Source organism: Eubalaena glacialis, chromosome 9 (assembly GCF_028564815.1).
Source record: "Eubalaena glacialis isolate mEubGla1 chromosome 9, mEubGla1.1.hap2.+ XY, whole genome shotgun sequence".
Classification (NCBI taxonomy): domain Eukaryota; kingdom Metazoa; phylum Chordata; class Mammalia; order Artiodactyla; family Balaenidae; genus Eubalaena; species Eubalaena glacialis.
The window spans coordinates 84,011,909-84,029,864 of record NC_083724.1 but is presented as its reverse complement, the minus strand read 5'-3'; the positions used below and the strand labels follow the sequence as shown (position 1 = coordinate 84,029,864).

General features: G+C 35.9%; 1 protein-coding gene across 6 annotated transcripts in view; it reads left to right on the top strand.

Annotated features, from left to right (window-relative positions):
- Nucleotides 1-17,956, top strand: part of KIF27 (kinesin family member 27) — a 95,599-nt gene that overhangs the window by 21,885 nt on the left and 55,758 nt on the right. For 5 of the 6 annotated variants that reach the window (XM_061199293.1, XM_061199292.1, XM_061199290.1 and 2 more), the window contains 2 exons: nt 5,869-6,012; nt 12,188-12,394. In XM_061199293.1, the coding sequence (XP_061055276.1) occupies nt 5,869-6,012; nt 12,188-12,394 (351 nt within the window). The remainder of the gene's footprint in view (nt 1-5,868; nt 6,013-12,187; nt 12,395-17,956) is intronic. The other variant, XM_061199291.1, reaches the window with a different exon arrangement.

Sequence of the window (17,956 nt, the reverse complement as noted above, 5' to 3'; positions counted from 1 at the left end):
ATAACTACTGCAGACCAGAATAAAGAAAAAAGAATGAAAAGAACTGAGGACAGTCTCAGAGACCTCTGGGACAACATTAAACGCACCAACATTCGAATTATAGGGGTCCCAGAAGAAGAAGAGAAAAAGAAAGGGACTGAGAAAATATTTGAAGAGATTATAGTTGAAAACTTCCCTAATATGGGAAAGGAAATAGTTAATCAAGTCCTGGAAGCACAGAGAGTCCCATACAGGATAAATCCAAGGAGAAACACACCAAGACACATATTAATCAAACTATCAAAAATTAAATATAAAGAAAACATATTAAAAGCAGCAAGGGAAAAACAACAGATAACACACAAGGGCATCCCCATAAGGTTAACAGCTGATCTTTCAGCAGAAACGCTGCAAGCCAGAAGGGAGTGGCAGGATATACTTAAAGTGATGAAGGAGAAAAACCTGCAACCAAGATTACTCTACCCAGCAAGGATCTCATTCAGATTTGATGGAGAAATTAAAACCTTTACAGACAAGCAAAAGCTGAGAGAGTTCAGCACCACCAAACCAGCTTTACAACAAATGCTAAAGGAACTTCTCTAGGCAAGAAACACAAGAGAAGGAAAACACCTACAATAACAAACCCAAAACATTTAAGAAAATGGGAATAGGAACATACATATCGATAATTACCTTAAATGTAAATGGATTAAATGCTCCCACCAAAAGACACAGACTGGCTGAATGGATACAAAAACAAGACCCATATATATGCTGTCTACAAGAGACCCACTTCAGACCTAGAGACACATACAGACTGAAAGTGAGGGGATGGAAAAAGATATTCCATGCAAATGGAAATCAAAAGAAAGCTGGAGTAGCAATTCTCATATCAGACAAAATAGACTTTAAAATAAAGACAATTACAAGAGACAAAGACGGACACTATATAATGATCAAGGGATCGATCCAAGAGGAAGGTATAACAATTGTAAATATTTATGCACCCAACATAGGAGCACCTCAATACATAAGGCAAATACTAACAGCCATAAAAGGGGAAATCGACAGTAACACAATCATAGTAGGGGACTTTAACACCCCACTTTCACCAATGGACAGATAATCCAAAATGAAAATAAATAAGGAAACACAAGCTTTAAATGATACATTAAACAAGATGGACTTAATTGATATTTATAGGACATTCCACCCAAAAACAACAGAATACACATTTTTCTCAAGTGCTCATGGAACATTCTCCAGGATAGATCATATCTTGGGTCACAAATCAAGCCTTGGTAAATTTAAAAAAATTGAAATCGTATCAAGTATCTTTTCCGACCACAACGCTATGAGACTAGATATCAATTACAGGAAAAGATCTGTAAAAAATACAAACACATGGAGGCTACACAATACACTACTTAATAACGAAGTGATCACTGAAGAAATCAAAGGGGAAATCAAAAAATACCTAGAAACAAATGACAATGGAGACACGACGATCCAAAACCTATGGGATGCAGCAAAAGCAGTTCTAAGAGGGAAGTTTATAGCAATACAAGCCTACATCAAGAAACAGGAAACATCTCGAATAAACAACCTAACCTTGCACCTAAAGCAATTAGAGAAAGAAGAACAAAAAAACCCCAAAGCTAGCAGAAGGAAAGAAATCATAAAGATCAGATCAGAAATAAATGAAAAAGAAATGAAGGAAACAATAGCAAAAATCAATGAAACTAAAAGCTGGTTCTTGAGAAGATAAACAAAATTGATAAACCATTAGCCAGACTCATCAAGAGAAAAAAGGAGAAGACTCAAATTAATAGAATTAGAAATGAAAAAGGAGAAGTAACCACTGACACTGCAGAAATACAAACGATCATAAGAGATTACTACAAGCAACTCTATGCTAATAAAATGGACAACCTGGAAGAAATGGACAGATTCTTAGAAATGCACAACCTGCCGAGACTGAACCAGGAAGAAATAGAAAATATGAACAGACCAATCACAAGCACTGAAATTGAAACTGTGATTAAAAATCTTCCAACACACAAAAGCCCAGGACCAGATGGCTTCACAGGCGAATTCTATCAAACATTTAGAGAAGAGCTAACACCTATCCTTCTCAAACTCTTCCAAAATATTGCAGAGGGAGGAACACTCCCCAACTCATTCTACGAGGCCACCATCACCCTGATACCAAAACCAGGCAAAGATGTCACAAAGAAAGAAAACTACAGGCCAATATCACTGATGAACATAGATGCAAAAATCCTCAACAAAATACTAGCAAACAGAATCCAACAGCACATTAAAAGGATCATACACCATGATCAAGTGGGGTTTATTCCAGGAATGCAAGGATTCTTCAATATACGCAAATCAATCAACGTGATACATCATATTAACAAATTGAAGGAGAAAAACCATATGATCATCTCAATAGATGCAGAGAAAGCTTTCGACAAAATTCAACACCCATTTATGATAAAAGTCCTGCAGAAAGTAGGCATAGAGGGAACTTTCCTCAACATAATAAAGGCCGTATATGACAAACCCACAGCCAACATTGTCCTCAATGGTGAAAAACTGAAACCATTTCCACTAAGATCAGGAACAAGACAAGGTTGCCCACTCTCACCACTATTATTCAACATAGTTTTGGAAGTGTTAGCCACAGCAATCAGAGACGAAAAAGAAATAAAAGGAATCCAAATCGGAAAAGAAGAAGTAAAGCTGTCGCTGTTTGCAGATGACATGATACTATACATAGAGAATCCAAAAGATGCTACCAGAAAACTACTAAAGCTAATCAATGAATTTGGTAAAGTAGCAGGATACAAAATTAATGCACAGAAATCTCTTGCATTCCTGTATACTAATGATGAAAAATCTGAAAGTGAAATTAAGAAAACACTCCCGTTTACCATTGCAACAAAAAGAATAAAATACCTAGGAATAAACCTACCTAAGGAGACAAAAGACCTGTATGCAGAAAATTATAGGACACTGATGAAAGAAATTAAAGATGATACAAATAGATGGAGAGATATACCATGTTCTTGGATTGGAAGAATAAACATTGTGAAAATGACTCTGCTACCCAAAGCAATCTACAGATTCAATGCAATCCCTATCAAACTACCACTGGCATTTTTCACAGAACTAGAACAAAAAATTTCACAATTTGTATGGAAACACAAAAGACCCCGAATAGCCAAAGCAATCTTGAGAACGAAAAATGGAGCTGGAGGAATCAGGCTCCCTGACTTCAGACTATATTACAAAGCTACAGTAATCAAGACAGTTTGGTACTGGCACAAAAACAGAAATATAGATCAATGGAACAGGATAGAAAGCCCAGAGATAAGCCCACGCACATATGGTCACCTTATCTTTGATAAAGGAGGCAAGCATATACAGTGGAGAAAAGACAGCCTCTTCAATAAGTGGTGCTGGGAAAATTGGACAGGTACATGTAAAAGTATGAAATTAGAACACTCCCTAACACCATACACAAAAATAAACTCAAAATGGATTAAAGACCTAAGTGTAAGGCCAGACACTATCAAACTCTTAGAGGAAAACATAGGCAGAACACTGTATGACATAAGTCACAGCAAGATCCTTTTTGACCCAGGTCCTAGAGAAATGGAAATAAAAACACAAATAAACAAATGGGACCTAATGAAACTTAAAAGCTTTTGCACAGCAAAGGAAACCATAAACAAGACCAAAAGACAACCCTCAGAATGGGAGAAAATATTTGCAAATGAAGCAACGGACAAAGGATTAATCTCCAAGATTTACAAGCAGCTCATGCAGCTCAATAACAAAAAAACGAACAACCCAATCCAAAAATGGGCAGAAGACCTAAATAGACATTTCTCCAAAGAAGAGATACAGATTGCCAACAGACACATGAAAGAATGCTCAACATCATTAATCATTAGAGAAATGCAAATCAAAACTACAATGAGGTATCATCTCACACCGGTCAGAATGGCCATCATCAAAAAATCTAGAAACAATAAATGCTGGAGAGGGTGTGGAGAAAAGGGAACACTCTTGCACTGTTGGTGGGAATGTAAATTGATACAGCCACTATGGAGAACAGTATGGAGGTTCCTTAAAAAACTAAAAATAGAACTACCATATGACCCAGCAATCCCACTACTGGGCATATACCCTGAGAAAACCATAATTCAGAAAGAGTCATGTACCAAAATATTCATTGCAGCTCTGTTTACAATAGCCAGGACATGGAAGCAACCTAGGTGTCCATCATCGGATGAATGGATAAAGAAGATGTGGCACATATATACAATGGAATATTACTCAGCCATAAAAAGAAATGAAATGGAGGTGTTTGTAATGAGGTGGATGGAGTTAGAGTCTGTCATACAGAGTGAAGTAAGTCAGAAAGAGAAAAACAAATACAGTATGCTAACACATATATATGGAATCTAAGGGAAAAAAAAAAAAAAAGAGGTCATGAAGAACCTAGTGGCAAGATGGGAATAAAGACACAGACCTACTAGAGAATGGACTTGAGGATATGGGGAGGGGGAGGGGTGAGATGTGACAGGGTGAGAGAGTGTCATGGACATATATACACTACCAAATGTAAAATAGATAGCTAGTGGGAAGCAGGCGCATAGCACAGGGAGATCAGCTCGGTGCTTTGTGACCACCTAGAGGGGTGGGATAGGGAGGGTGGGAGGGAGGGAGATGCAAGAGGGAAGAGATATGGCAACATATGTATATGTGTAACTGATTCACTTTGTTGTAAAGCAGAAGCTAGCACACCATTGTAAAGCAATTATACTTCAATAAAGATGTTTAAAAAAAAAAAAAAAAGATCCCAAGCAGAGAAAAGAGGGGACTTGCCCAAAGTCCCAAGGGAAGGCTGTGTAGCAAATTCAAGGCTGGCCTCAGTCTGTGGGTTCCCAGTTCAGAGGCCCATCCACCTCCACGCCACCACCTGAGGGGTCACGCACATGCTCTGGTTTTGTGAATTAAATCTTGTTTGTAAAGAGAGCACCATTTTGTAAATAGCTACTCATTCTTCTCTTTTCCTGTGGCTTAGCGGAAAGAGCGTAGGCTTCGGATCTAGAAAGGCCCTGGAGTTGACTGTCAGGAATTTGGTTTATCCAGTGTGTTGTCCTGGGAAGAGGTGTTAACTCACTGAGCTTTAGTTTCTTCATGAAAAAAGAATCATGTCTATTCAGTGAGATATTTTTAAAATGCCAAGTAGCCATGCCAATCTAGCATAAAGTAGACCCTTGACCAATGTTAATTTTCTGTTTATTTAGTTCAAAGTTTGTTTTAAAAGTATTATTTGCATATCCTGAGTTTATTTGGAGACAGGCAAACTAAGAAAACTATATGTTTAACCATATTTCCAGACATCTTCAAAATATATCTCTTTTTAGTGAAAGGGTACAAAATTAGCAAATGTTCTTTATTTAAACATCCAAATGCATTGTTATACTCTATAGGCCAGTTTGGGAAATGTGACCTCTCTGATTTTTAAAAACCCACATTAAAATCTCATGGCAATTCTAGAAAACTTATAAATATCTCATTGAATGTACTCTAGAACTTGAATAACTGGCTTCAATCTTAAAATGCAGGAAATAAAAATAAGGAAAATCTTCCTATCTTTGTGGTGATTAATTCTTACATTATAGCAGTAATAGGTCCTCTCAGCTGTTTCGGCCTTTCTTATAAAGAAACCAGAAACAAAGGATAAGACAATTTTAAGAGACATCTTCAAGGTGTCATTATCATTAAACCACAGTTTTTGTGGTATTATGTGGGCTCTCTCGAGTGTTTTCCACATTGAATCTCTCTTGTGCTTTCTTTCCCTCCTCCCAGTGTGCTCTTGCTGCTGATGAAGTAGTATTTAATCAGAAGGACCTGAAAGTGAAGGAACTAAAGAATCAAATGCAAATGATGATGCAGGAAAACAAAGGACATGTTATATCTTTGAAAGAAGCGCAGAAAGTGAATAGGTTGCAGGTAGAGTTTTTTAATGTACCTTGCTCTGTATATTTCATTGGAATAGTACATGACTAAATAAAATAGCACTGTAAATGATAAGTGGGAATGTTTGCAAAAATAGGTTTCAAATGAAGAGTTATGAACACAAGCACCTGAAAGAGTTATTACAGTTTTCCTCCTAAATTGGTGTGAAGGGAAAACATTTTTATTGTTAGCTTGACTTATATTTCAAAAATACAAAACCTTATACCCAGGAGCTTAATTTGCAAATCATGTTATGGTTATCCTTTCTTTATACTTTCCCTTCCGTTGTTTGCCAAAGTAATAGGCAATGTGATATTGTCAAGTGTTGGAAGGTAAACACATAATTTAAACTTTTTGATTTGTTAGATTATCATTTTATACTCCATCAGTGATTTGCTCTTTAATTTTGGCTAAATCTTTCAATTTCTCTATCTTAGCTTTTCTGTATTAACATGGATGTGCCTGCAGAGTAACATGGTATGTCCCTAAATATTATACTCCCTGGCTATGAACCCTACCACCCCCCAAACAGTTAATTTCATTTAAAGCCTTTAGCTTCCTATCAAGGAGTAACTACTGCCCTGAGTAATAATCTGATTCAGGACAAATTAGACTTTGATTTTGACATTATTTTTGTTTTCTTTTTTAACCCTTCTAATTCTGTAATAATTTAAAAACATAAAACATATATAAAATAAAATGTGTTGTTCAGTGATTTATCACAAAGAGAACAGCTGGGTAACCACCACCAGTTCAAGAAATAGCACACTGCCAGCCCCTCGGAAGCCCTTAGTCTCTCCTCCTCGGAGAGAGCTGCTCTCCTAATTTTCATAATGATAATTTCCTTGCTTTGCTTTGTGGTTTTACTATGTATCCTTGAACACTACAGTTTAGTTTTTGGAATTTTTATAAATTTAATCATTCAATATATATTCTTTAGTATCTGGTTGCTTTTATTGAACATTTTATCTGTTCTGATTCATCCACGTTGTTGTGTGTAGCTGTAGCTTGATTAGTTTATAGCTGTACAGGATTTCATTGTATGAATATACCACAATTTATTTTTCTGTTCTACTGTTGATAGACATTTTTTTTCTATGAATTTTCTTAAACATGTCTCCTGGTGCACACGCACACACATTTCTTTTGGATTTGTGCCTAGGAGTTGAATTGCTAGGTCATAGGGTAGGTGAATCTTCAACTTTAGTAAATGATACCAAACTTGTTTTCCGGTTTAAACTTGCACCAGCACTGTATGAGCAATCCTGCTGCTCCACTTGCTTGCCAGCATTCGTTATTGTAAATTTTTAAATCTTAGGCAATCTGGTAGGTATGTAATATTATTTTATTGTGGTTTTAATTTGCACTTCCCCGATGACTGGTGAAGTTGAGCACTTCTTCATGTTTTTTTGCTATTTGGATACCTTCTTTTGTGAAATGCTCATTGAAGTTTCTTGCTTGCTTTCCTATTGGACTGAGTCTTTCTATATTATCTTCTAGGAGCTTTATTGTTTTGCCTTTTACATTTTGCTGTACAGTTCTCCTGAAATTGATTTTTGTGTATGGGGTAAAGTAAAGGTCAAATTTCAATTTTTTTCCATATAGATATCCATTTGTTCCAGCGTCACTTTTTGAAAAGACCATCTTTTCACCACTGTTCTGAGTGCTGTCTTTGTCATAAGTCAAGGTTCATTCATGCGTGCATCTATTGTATATTTCTGGGACTTCTGTTGTATCCCATTGGTTTTTCTGTCTTTGGACCAATGTCACCTTTCTTATTTATTGCAGGTTCCTAATAAGTCTAGATATTCTGTAGAGCAAGGCCTCTGCTCTGTTTCCCTCCTCCCCAAGAATGTCTTGGTTGCTCCATATAAATTTTAGAATCAGCTTTTCAAGGACCACAAAAACAAAACAAAACAAAACAAAAAACTTTTTTGTGATTTTGGCTGGGATTGCATTAAATCTATAAGATACCTTTGGAAAGAGTTAACATCTTTTGATCATGAGTCTTTTCACTAACCCATGAACATGGTATATTCCTCCATTTACTCATGTTTTCTTTGGTTTTTCTCAATAATGACTCTTTTGTGTGTATGTAGAAGTATTGCACATCTTTTGTTAGGTTCATTCCCAGGTACTTAATTTTTTTATGTGATTATAAATGGAATCTTTTCAGATTTTCATTTTCTTAATTGTTTGTTGGTATGTGTAACTGTATTGATTTGTTTATGTTGATAGCTTATACCCAGCAACCTGATTAAATTCATTTTTTAATTCTGATATTTTATGTAAATTCTTTATGGTTTTCATTTATAATTATGTCATCTGCAAATGATGACATTTTTATTTCTTCCTTTATGATCCTTATACCTTTTTTTTTTTTAACTTTACTTCATTGACTGACATCTTTAATACAGTGTTGAATACAAGTGTTGATACCAAGCATCCTTGTCTTGTTTCCAACTGCAGAGGAAAAGCTTTCACTGTTTCACTATTAAGTATCATGTTTGCTGTAGATTTTTTTTTTTTTTTTTACTTTTTGGCTGCATTGTGCGGTATGCGGAACTTCCCCGACCAGGATCAACCTATGCCCCCTGCAGTGGAAGTGTGGAGTCTTAACTGCTGGACCACCAGGGAAGTCCCGATATATATATTTTTTAATTTATCCTTTATCAAACCAAGGAAAATTTCTTTGCTGAGAATTTTTATTATGAATGGATATTAAATTTTATCAAATAATTTTTCTTTATCATGATTTCCTCCCTTTATTCTGTTAATGTGGTGAATTATATTGATTTTTCTAATTTTTAAACCAATCTTATATTCCTGGAATAAACCTTTCTTTGGGTCATGATGTATTGTGTTGGGGGTCCCCAAGACCACCCTCAGGTTGGATGATGCACTAGGAGGACTCAGCATATAGTTGTGCTCATGGCTAAGATTTATTACTGTGAAAGGAGAGCAAAGGGAACGGGGACATAGAGTGAAGTCCCGGAGAAACCAGGCACAAGCTTCCAAGAGTTGTCTCCCGTTGGAGTCACCCACATGTACTTGATTCCCCCAGCAAAGACTGTGACAACTCACGTGAAATGTTGTCTACCAAGGAAACTCAGTAGAGACTCAGGTTTTATTGAGGGCTGGTAATGAAGGCATTCTCTGCCCAGCATGTACCAAAATTCCAGACTACCAGAAGGAAAGCAGGTGTTCAGCATAAACCACCTTGTCTGTACAAACACTTTGAGCACAGTGAGCCACTCTTACCAGTTAGGGTGTTGGGAACCCTCTTAAGATCCAAGCTCCCAGACACCAGCCAATGGACAACCTCTTAAGCAGGTCTTTCAAAGGATAGCAGTCAGGTCTGCTGTGTTAACTGTTTTCTACAAGTGTCCTTGATTTGGTTTGTGATTATTTTGTTTAGGATTTTAGCATCTCTATTCATGTGTGAGATTAGCCTATATTTTCCTTTCTCAAAATATTCTTGTTAGATATTGTAACAAATTAGGTTAGCCTAATAATGTAGGTTAGGTAGCATTCCTTCTCTTTCTATACTTTGGAAGAGTGTGTGAAAAATTAGTGTTATTTCTTCGTTAAGTGTTTGGTTGAATTCACCTGAAAAACATTTGGGACTGGAACATTTCTTTGTGGAATGTTTTATTATGAATTCAATCATATTTTCTTTTTGCCCCCCTTTTGATAAGGTTTATTTGTCTAAGAATCTGACAACTGTGTCTAAGTTTTCATATTTATTGGCATAAGTTTGTAATAGTCTCTTATATCTTTAATGTTTTTAGACATGTGATGATATCCCCCTTTTCATTCCTGGTTATTTGTGCCTTCTCTCTTTTTTTTTTTCCTTGATCAGCTTCACCAGGGGTTTATCAATTTTATTAGTCTCTTCAGAGAAGAAATTCTTGACTTTGTTGATCTTCTCTAGTATATGTTTATTTATTATTTAATTAATTTCTACCCTTATCTTTATTATTTAATTTTTTCTGCTTTTTTGGGGGATAGGATCCTATGCTATCTTTCTAAATTCTTTAGATGGATGCTTAGTTCCATTGATTTTTAGCCTTTCTATATATTTTTAGCCTTCTATAATATATGCATTTAAATTTATATGTTTCCTCCTAAGCTTATTTTTACCTGCATTCCACATTTGCCTCAAAATATTTCCTAATTTTTATTGTGACTTTTTTCTTTGACCTATGGGTTATATAGTTATTTTATTTCCAACACATGGAGGATTTCTTTTTATTAAGTTTTAGCTTAGTTGCATTTATTAATTTTTAGCTTAATTGTATGATTTCAGTTCTTTGTGTTGAAACTTGCTTTATGGCTTAGCATAAGGCCAGTTTTTGTAGATACTACAGAAGTGTTTGAAAAGAATGTGTATTCTGCAATCATTGGGTTCTCTTAATCCTGTTTATCCTGTTATTCAAATCTATATTTTTACTCACTTTTTTGGGGTCTTTTTGTCATATCAGTGATTTAGAGTGATGTTAAAATCTCCCACTATAATTTTGGATTTGTCTTGAGAATAGTGACCATTTTTGCATTATATATGTTTAAGCTCGGTTATTAAGTACATAGAAATGTAGAATTGTTACATCATCCTGGTGAATTGACCTTTTTTTTTTAATCACTTTTTACCTCATTTTATCTCTTCTAATGGTTTTTGCCTTAAAGTCTATTTTATATTAATATAGCTATACCAGCTTTCTTTTGATTAATATTTACATGGTATCTCTTTTTCCATCTTCTTTTTAATCTTTCTATGTCTATTTTAGTTGTGTTTCTTGTAATTAGCAGGTTAGATAATTTTACAATTCTTTCTGACAGTCCTTATCCTTTAATTGGATTACTTAGTTCATTTCTGAATTTAACATAATTACTATTACATTCTGGTTATAATCCCACCATTGTGATTTTTACTTATCCTATCTGCTCTATGTTCCTTTTTCTCTCCTTCTTACCTTCTTTTGGATTAATTGTGTATTTTTAAATTTACTTCATTACCTTAGAAGTTGTACTTTCACTTTTTTTAGTGGTTATTCTGGAGAGTATACCATGCACCCTTGACTTAATACAGACTAATATTAATTGGTATTTTTACCCTTTTCCTAGAGAGTATAAGGACTCCATTTAATATTCCCCATCAACTTATATGCTATTGATATTTTATATTTTAATTATCTGAATACATGACTTTTAAAATAAAGTTACATTTTATAGCTCAGCATTAACACAGTGAAAGTTTAGGTTTTTTTTTTTCTCCTATTTAAACATTTTAATACATGTGAAATATTAAGATGAATGACATTTCTTGTTTACATAATTTTGTGCTTATAAAACAAAGATTGATGTTAGAGCTTTCTAGATTGGATATACTTCAAAATTTTTCTTTAGAGGATATGTAAGAAGCTAAACCACACACGGTGTCTCTCTCCGCCCCCCCCATAATTTGTTCTGCCTTTGATTTCCAAGTTCTTTCTCCCACGACTCTCAATTGCCTATCTTCTATCTCTTTGTGTTTCTGGCTTTATTTTTCACTGAGTAAAGGCTTTCACTTCACTGCACCTGTTACCACTTTCTGTCCCCTTTGCTGTCACCTCAGCTATTTGCAATTTTCTACACTTTTCAACTTTCTAGTCTCTTGTTACTTCTTGGATTTCACTCTAAAGGTTCAAACTTTTATAAAGATCAGCTAATCATAGTGCTTCAGGTTGGCAAGCTAACCAGTCACAGTGTGTGGGGCACTGTCTTGCACACTCTTTAGGCTGTATTTATTGGTGCTTACTATTCAAAAGTTTTTACCACTCAGGACAATCCTAAATTCTTGTGAACACCAGAAGGCTAGTCTTTGTTTTTTTGTTTTTTGGGTTTTTTTTTTTTTTTAGAAAAAAAATTTTTTTTTTTTTTTGGCTGAGCCACGCACCCTACAGGATCTTAGTTCCCCGACCAGGGATGGAACCTGCGCCCCCTGCTGTGGAAGTGCGGAGTCTTAACCGCTGGACCGCCAGGGAAGTCCCAGAAGGCTAGTCTTTGGATAAATGAGGTTTTACTGTTTTGTTAAGGTAGTTGTAATTTTGGTCGATGTACAGTTATTTTTAATCATTACATACATACTGAGGTTCTGTGTTTTTAAAATTCTTATCTCTCTTCTACAAAGAATGAAAAAATAATAGAACAACAACTTCTTGTGGATCAACTGAGTGAAGAACTAACAAAACTTAACCTGTCAATGACTTCGTCAGTTAAGGAAACTTGTGGAGATGGGCCAGATGCCAGGATACCTGAAAAGAGACCATATACTGTACCATTTGATACCCGTTTGGGGCATTATATTTATATTCCAGCAAGATCAGATTCCAGGAAGGTAAAGTCTAAGCATTAATTTCTTTCTTATTATGAGATTTAAAAAATATTGTATATAATATAATGTCACAGTGTATTTGTATAGTCTTAGCAGGGTTTTTTTCCATTTGGTTTCACACACTTTTGTTTATACTCTTCTTTTTTGTTTGTTATGTATACTCTTTTTTAAATCATGCTTCTTTTTAATAAAAAAATTAATAGGTAGGAGAATGTATAGATATATTTGGAAGGAATAGTTGAAGATAATGCTTACATTTATCAAGGAGAAAAAAGCTACCCTTTGCCATTGTATTTTTAGACATGACTAAGTCTGATATCTTCATGAATTTCTTCTATCTTTAATTATACCAAGTTGATGAGGTTGGAGGTATTTATTTTGACTTATTTGGTCTGTCTAATTATTTTCAAAATGACATTTATGTGTTATTCAGTCTTGCCAAGTCTGACATAATCAAGACTATATAAAAGTGAGAATGAAGTTTCATCTTAATTTTTATTTATTTATAAAAATATGTGTGTGGGTGGTAAACATGTGCACACACTGATTTCTCTTGAAAAATCAAGGAATCTCCACCATGGAAAAGACTAATTAGCAGATTCATGAATTTTGGTTTCCATTTATTAATTTTAGGACTGGAAATGATTTGTTTGAGATCTATACATTGGTTACAGTCAAAGGGATAAGAAATATGAGAGGTGTCATAGACTTTGCAGTCAGGCTGGCTTGGGTGTGAATACCATCTCTACGGTGTAGGCCTGGATGGATGACTAAAACCGTGTGAACCCCAGGCTCCTTATCTGTCAGAATGGGGGACCTGTGGGGGTGTATGGAGGATTTACATGAGATGGTGACTCCAGAAGTGCCTGGCACACTGCATCCTAACACATGTTCACGGGGTGCCTCTACTATGTCCCAGGCTCCATGCCTCAGAGCGAGTAGGAGAGATGCTACTGTTACCTCTATAGTTTTCAATTTTGAGTGGTTGGATTTAAAATTTAAACCATCGTTACTATTAATTTCAGTTAAACTTTTTAGAGTTATTGACATTTTCTTCTTGGTTGAATACATGGTAAATTTTCATAGAACATTTGAGAAGAAAGATAAGATCTTTGTAGGATTCAAATTGGATATCTATTAATTCAACTTAATTATATATCAAGTCTTCTATATTAAAAAAACTTTTTTTTTACTATTGTCTAGTAATGTGAAAGAATTTCCTGTTTCTGTTCATTCTTTGTTTTTTTAAAAAAAATTTTTTTTGGCTACGTTGGGTCTTCATTGCTGCATGCGGGCTTTCTCTAGTTGTGGCGAGCGGGGGCTACTCTTCGTTGCAGTGCGCGGGCTTCTCATTGAAGTGGCTTCTCTTGTTATGGAGCATGGGCTCCAGGCGCACGGGCTTCAGTAGTTGTGGCACGTGGGCTCAGTAGTTGTGGCTCGCGGGCTCTAGAGTGCAGGCTCTATAGTTGTGGCACACGGGCTTAGTTGCTCCACAGCATGTGGGATCTTCCCTGACTAGGGCTCAAACCTGTGTTCCCTGCATTGGCAGGCAGATTCTTAACTACTGCGCCACCAGGGAAGTCCCTCTGTTCATTCTTTTATTTTATAATAATAACAACGTTTTTTTCTGATTATAAAAGTTAGACATATTTATTATCTCTCTCAGTCTCTGTTTCTTTCTCTTTTTACTAGACGTTCACACACACGCACACACACACATTCTTTGAGGAGACAGAGCTCCATGGTCTCTTGAGAAGGGGTTAGGCCCCTCTGTTCCTTTTTTTTTTCAAGATTTTTTAAAAAAAATAAATTTATTTATTTATTTATGGCTGTGTTGGGTCTTTGTTGCTGTGCATGGGCTTTCTCTAGTTGCAGTGAGCGGGGGCTACTGTTCGTTGCAGTGCACGGGCTTCTCATTGTGGTGGCTTCTCTTGTTGCGGAACACGGGCTCTAGGCGTGCAGGCTTTCGTAGCTGTGGCACGTGGGCTCAGTAGTTGTGGCTCCTGGGCTCTAGAGTGCAGGCTCAGCAGTTGTGGCACACGGGTTTAGTTGCTCCGCGGCATGTGAGATCTTCCTGGACCAGGGCTCAAACCCGTGTTCCCTGCACTGGCAGGTGGATTCTTAACCACTGTGCCACTAGGGAGGTCCCTAGGCCCCTCTGTTCTTATCTCTAGTTGTTTGATTAGACCTGAAACAGCCATGACTGGAATAAAGACGAACACAGTTATTGTTTCAAATTAGCAAATTATTATTTTTTTAATTTTAATTAGTTTCATTGCCCCCTTTCACTTTTAAGGGTTTTGGTTTGGAAGACATATTGTGTGGTTACCATAGCTTAGAAGAGGGCAGATACTCTATAAGACTTGTAGCTCCTCTGTGGTTACAGGTAATCTCAAAGTTCCCTTATGACCAAGTGGGATTAAGATGTAACAGAAAGAAAGAACCAGTGAGTTTGCCAAAAGATTGCTGTGACATGGAAGGAAAAGACCCAACCAGAGAGACTCTGCATTATGTTGAGGAATGGCAACACTTACTCCCAGTGCTGTTTCCTTCACCATGGATGGACATATATTCAAATTAGCAAATTCTTAGTTTTCTTTTTAAAATTTTCCTTCTACCCCAAAAGAACCCTTCTAGCCACTAAAAGAAGGGGAAAAGGGAGAAAATGCAAAGGTAATATGATCAGCAGTTTTGAGAGTTCTCTTGCTCCTATTGTGTGTCCAGGAATCCTGGCCCCCACTCTTGCTTGGACTGGTTACTGCAGCAGACATGAAGGCTTGCATGGAAAGACACAAAGCCTGCCAAGCCTTGTTCAAGTCCTGTTTCCTGTTCCATTGTTCTAGAGTGAGCGGAATGTTTCATATTAAATACCAAAACTAGTTAAATTAAGCTAAAGAAGACATCTGAAATGTCATTTCATTTTTTCACCACTTCATTTTTTCCTGGATTTCTGTCTCCTTGGCAGAAGTTGAGCTAATATTTTCCAGCTCTAATATTTTCTTTTAGAATTTAGCTCAAATATTTTCTTGAAGTAAAAATAGTCTGACAGGGAAATATTTCCTTGACTTAAAATACTTTCAAAGGAAAAGGGGAACAATGGCTTAATTAGTTTTTAAATTGATTGCGTAAAGAGTTTGATTTTATTTCTTATATGCTTGTTTATACATATTGGAGGGAAAGAGTGAAAAGATCCTATTTATTTTAAAAGTGTATTATATGTATATAAAACATATATATATACTTTTGTAGCTAGCTTTTCTCACTTAATGTATCACAAATGCTTGACAGTCATTAAATATTCTATATCATGATTTTGACAGGTAATAATATTTTATCCTACGGACATACCATTGTATACTTTTTCCTATTGTTGCACATTTAAGTTGTTTGCAACCATCTCTTAATCTAAAAAGTTTAATTCCAGAATGGAATTTTAGGATTTATCTACTTATGTAGAAATCCTAAAGAAATTGCCCCTCACAACTAAATAGTATAATTTACCAAATTATTAGGAAAAACGAGAAAGAAACTCATTTGTCTCAACAGATACCAGAAACTCATCTAATGTAAACTCATGTAAAACTGAATCTAGATTTAAATTTAAGGAAAAAAATGTAACAGAGGTTTCTATTTTCTTAACGTGGTAAATATGATATAATTAAAGCCAAACACCAGTGTTATATCAGTACATACCAAAAAGGCACTTTGGAAGGAAAAAATTACAAAGTGGTACCAGTCTTTACTTAGGTTTAAAATAATACCACACATGCTCATGATGCTACCATTTTTCATGGATTATAAGACTCACATTTTTTTTTCACTTTATCATCTTTGGTGGTAAGATATGTTTTACAATTGATGGTATGTCATAGATGATAGCTTTTTTCTTTCTTGCTGGTATAAAAATAATGGTGTGTCTTACAGTTGATGACATTTTAGATTTGATAAAATATTGTATTATGAAAAGGAAATTAAAGCAATAGGTAAATAATATCACTTTCAGTACTTGACATAATTGTATAGTAAGAAAACCAACAAAAATGTTCTTAAGGGATTTCTTTTTTCTTTCTTTCTTTCTTTTTTTTTCTTTTGGCTGCCTCGAGTCTTAGTTGCGGTGCGCGGGATCTTTTTTTTTCATTGCGGTGCGTGGGCTCCTCGTTGCAGCACACAGGCTTCTCTCTAGTTGTGGCATGAGGGTTTTTCTCTCTCTAGTTGTGGTGCACGGGCTCCAGGGTGCATGGGCTCTGTAGTTTGTGGCATGCGGGCTCTCTCACTGAGGTGCGAGAGCTCCGTAGTTGTGGCATGCGGGCTTAGTTGCCCTGTGGCATGTGGGATCTTAGTTCCCTGACCGGGGATCGAACCTGCGTCCCCTGCATTGGAAGGTGGATTCTTTACTACTGGATCACCGGGGAAGTCCCAAGGGATATATTTTTTTAAAACCTTCTGGAATCTCCAAACTCACAAAAGTGGAAATATCTGTAAAATCTTTTCTGTTTTTCCTGAATGAATTACATTTTTATTGAGTCACAAAATTCTTATGCATTAAATCCCATACACTGAAGTCAACAGCCTTTTCAGTTTTCATTAAGATTTTATCTTTCACACAAAGGCCATTTTTTTCCTCACAAAATAATTAATTAGTTTTGCTTTTTAATCACTTCTTTGCATAGATTGTTGCTCATGGTGAAGCAGAGCTGTGTGAGATGTGTCTGCTGAGCTTTGACCAGGTTCCCTTGCCAGCCCAGCACTCATTCCTGCAAAACATACCAACTTCACAGTAGCAAAATGACAAATTACATCAAATGAACCTTTATGGAACTCTCAAATTCAACTATAAAATTAAATATGTGAAAGCCACAATCTGTGGTAAATGAGTTGCAACACATCTCATGAAACAAAATCAAATGCATCACTAGTGAGAAGAGATTATCTTATTGTATGATGATTGAGAATATTACGCTCAGGTCTGGGTACAACACCTAAGTCAAATTAGATTATTTTTGGAGAACAACCAAGTTGCTGAAGGACCTTGGAGAAAATCTGAAGTAACTCTAGATTTAGTCTGATTCAGAGGAGACATGATAACTGCTTTCAAATATTTGAAGGCTTCATTACTGTTAGACTTTGTCTCTAGAACTAGGATCAATGAGAAGCAGTGCTAAGGCAATATAAAGAGGGATTTATTAGTGAGAACTGTCAAAGTAATATGAGAGGTCTCAGGGCTTGTGCAGGTCCCCACAGTGAATTTGTTTAAGCAGAGGTTAAATGATAATTTGCAGTATTACAAGGAGAGTCAAACATGGGATGAGTTGAACTCTAATCTTTAAAGTTCTGTCCAGTCCTGTTGCTATGTAATTCTTGGAAAAAATGGTTAGAATAAAAAAATTGCCTTCTAGTTGGATACACTTCAGTTATCTGAATTATTACTCAGCTTACTGAGTACTTACATTGTGATCCGTGTTGCTTGGGGTATGGTTGAAAATGCAAAAATATTCTTTGTTGGGAGCAGGGAGTGCAGAAGCAACTGAAAGAAGCAGGACCCAACACTTAGGTAGGAAGGGGCTA